This window comes from Fusarium keratoplasticum, chromosome 1, assembly GCF_025433545.1.
Source record: "Fusarium keratoplasticum isolate Fu6.1 chromosome 1, whole genome shotgun sequence".
Lineage (NCBI taxonomy): Eukaryota > Fungi > Ascomycota > Sordariomycetes > Hypocreales > Nectriaceae > Fusarium > Fusarium keratoplasticum.
In genome coordinates, this window is record NC_070529.1 from 4,501,091 (window position 1) to 4,504,122 (window position 3,032).

General features: G+C 52.5%; 1 protein-coding gene across 1 annotated transcript; it reads left to right on the plus strand.

Moving 5' to 3' along the window:
• Nucleotides 1-2,234: 2,234 nt before the first annotated feature.
• Nucleotides 2,235-3,032, plus strand: NCS57_00133900 (uncharacterized protein; the record flags this gene model as incomplete). The annotated part of the gene is made up of 1 exon (XM_053051406.1): nucleotides 2,235-3,032. The coding sequence occupies one exon, from the start codon at nucleotides 2,235-2,237 to the stop codon at nucleotides 3,030-3,032; it is 798 nt and encodes a 265-aa protein (XP_052919921.1).

Below are 3,032 nucleotides of genomic sequence, written 5' to 3' on the forward strand. Positions count from 1 at the left end.
ATGCACAATACTGCTAAAAAGGATGGCAGCCGTGTAGATGAACGGGTTATGGATGATGAGCAATGAGCCAGGCCACCCTCGACGCCTCGCGAGGGCTTAGGCTTACGACTGGCCGGGAGGTTTTCCTTTGTCATTACGGTAATTGGACAAGGATATACCGAGGCATTTGAAAAGTTCTGCATGTTTGTGTTCATGGGTCGATGACAGCGATGCCGCGCTCAGGCCTGGGCGGTCATGACATGAGAAGCTGCATGGGAAAAGCGAAGGCGGGTGCGGGCTCACTGGGCCGGGGCCCCCGATGAGTGGATGAAGGCCTGTGAATTTAAGCATAGACTCGGTAGAATGGAAAAATGGAATGATGCCTTTTTACCAACTTCATTTTATTTGCCTGGTGTTCGATGTGACTCGTGCTGTGTAATGACTGGCCGTTGCCCATATAATACTCGATCCGTGGTGTTGAACAAATGGGCAAAATGTCAGTGCCTCAGGGAGCACGCTGCCCCACAGTCTGCCCCACAACCCGCAGCCTTAGTAACCCGTCACTTCAACTCCAGGTATAAGCTGGGAGAACACAGAAACTCAGGAGAATGGAAGACATGGTCAGGAGAACTAGAAAATCTAGGCAGCCAAAAATGCAACTCTTCTCTCCAAAATGTGCTCCCAGCCAACTTCTTCACAACAACCTCGTCAACAACAGAAAAGACAAAGCAGCCCCCGAGACCACACAAAAGAGAGCCTCAAGCCCTCTCTTCTTGAAGGCATCTCGATATATCGATATCGAAGCATCATCAGCATCATTTGCGCTCCCGTGTTCCCATTTCTGAGAAACTTTGGGCAGTCTTTTCCGAATCGTTTTGGAGTTTCTTTTTAACCCAGAAGCCATCTCTGGTTTCTCGCCTGTTGACACCGTAAGTGTCAATGAAATCTGAACAAACTTGGCCTCACTGTTATTCGGACATATGCCTCAGCAAAAGCTCGATAGCATGATTCATATATCTTATAGTAGGATCATTAAAATTTAGGAGGAGAATACACTAAGTTCCTCTTAACTTATAATATATTTATACTATTCTTATCCTAAGATGCTTCTTATTTTATAATATAATCCATGAGTCTAAGATAACTCAAACACGTTCATACATGCTTATAAATAGCCATAGCCACAGCGGCCACGACGACCGCGATGACCACGACGACCATAGAAAGTATAGCGGTCGGTCACGGTCACCAATGCAGTCACCAATGTGGTCATCAAAGTGCCCGTATATGTTTTCGGGGTCTTCTTAGTCGGGAGCCCAGTCAAAGCCGTTCAAAGCGCCCAGGTCGGCCGACTACCTCTAACTACAGTCGACTTCGTCGTCAGTTGACCCTTCCAAAATATCCTCGACCTTTAGTGATATTGCGACGTCGTCAATTTATCTTTCAAGATGATTCTGACCGTCCATGTAGCATTAGTCCTTGATGGTCATAATCCGCGTTGTCTCCCCAGCAGGCCAGCCTTGATCATGTCTCAACTCGCGTCATCTAGTTTCCCTGCTTTGATCTATCGTCTGCATTCACATCATGACTCCGTACTCCCTCCGTCAGTTTCCAGATGATGTGAATGCCGTCTCAACCTTTGTATCTGGCTGGGTTGCAACACCCTTGTTGTCGGGGCGGATCTTTTCGAGTTCCTGCTAAGTGTTTCTCCATCCATGTCGAGGGCCCTTGGCGCTGTCGTTTTATTCACATGGTGTAAGTCTGTTACTTGTTTCCATTGTGTCGCGATCCCGCCCGTCTACCGGATGCCAACTGCCAAGCTTGCGTAAGATGAAAAATAAAAATAAAAAAAATAAAAAAAAATAAACAAGGCAGATGTGCCCCGAAGCTGAGTTCTTTCAATGTCTGCTACTACGATGGCCGTGGAGCTCTGTGAGCCCAGAGAAGGGTATTCTGGTGGATAGTTCGCCCTTAGGTAACCCAACGTGGGGAGATGCTGGGGACCCCAACTTGGGTATTTAGCCCTCTTCCACCCAATCGGCGACTTGCATCTGACAACTACATACTCGCCACAGGGTTCAGTTGAACGGGTATGCCTTCTTGAACCAGCATTGGAGTCAATACTAGGCCTCTTAATTCTCAAGCTTGCCGATTGACTCTTGGGCACGAGCATGTCAGCCGCCCTGTTCTTACGAAACTCACCCGAACTAGAGGCAGAGGAATTGTAGTCATCGTCAACTCTGAACTGAGTCATCATGGCGAGCACTGAGGCGAACAACCTCACCATCCTCGACCTTCCTGTCGACATCCTGAGCCTCATCCTCCAGCCCCTTGTGACGAGCGAGACGCCGATACAGCTCTGCCCATGCACACTGTCGCCCATCAACCCGGTGTCGGTCCTGCTCTCGCACCCAGCACTGCACGCCATCGCGACACCGCTGCTGTATGCGAGCAACGAGTTCGTGCTCGATGTGACGGGTCCTCATGCGCAGCACATCCGCAGGGAACTGCTCAAGACACCCGGATCCGATGAGCGGCTCCCCGGCCGGGCGGTTCTGCTGTCGACCCCAGACGCGTTGCGCAGGGTGGCGAGAATGCAGGTGCGGATAGACCGGCTGAGGGGTTGGGTGGGGGCCGGAGTGGTACCGCTGCTGGCAGAGCTGGCGGTTCAAGGAGGGCTCGACCACCTCACGGTGTGGGTGCGAACGCCCGGGGAGCGGAGGGCGCAAGTGCAGGTGGCCCCGAGAAGAAAGGTGCCCGGAGAGGAGGGGACGGACCTGGACATGTTTGCCCGGCCACCGCTGGAGGGGCTACTGAGGGTATTGGCGGACCCGTACCTACTGTCTGCGCGGCTGTGGGTAGACGCGCGGCACGCAAAGGCGTGGTGCCGGTTCCACGCCGGAGGATGCGGCGCCGCGGTGGAGGGTTGGACCGGAGGTGGAGCCCGGGAGCCGGCGGATGCAGTGGAGATTGACTGGCGGCAGGTTCTCCGGGTGGTGGATCCGGAGAGGAAGGATATCGCTGTGGCAGTCAAGACAGAACGAAGATGGTAA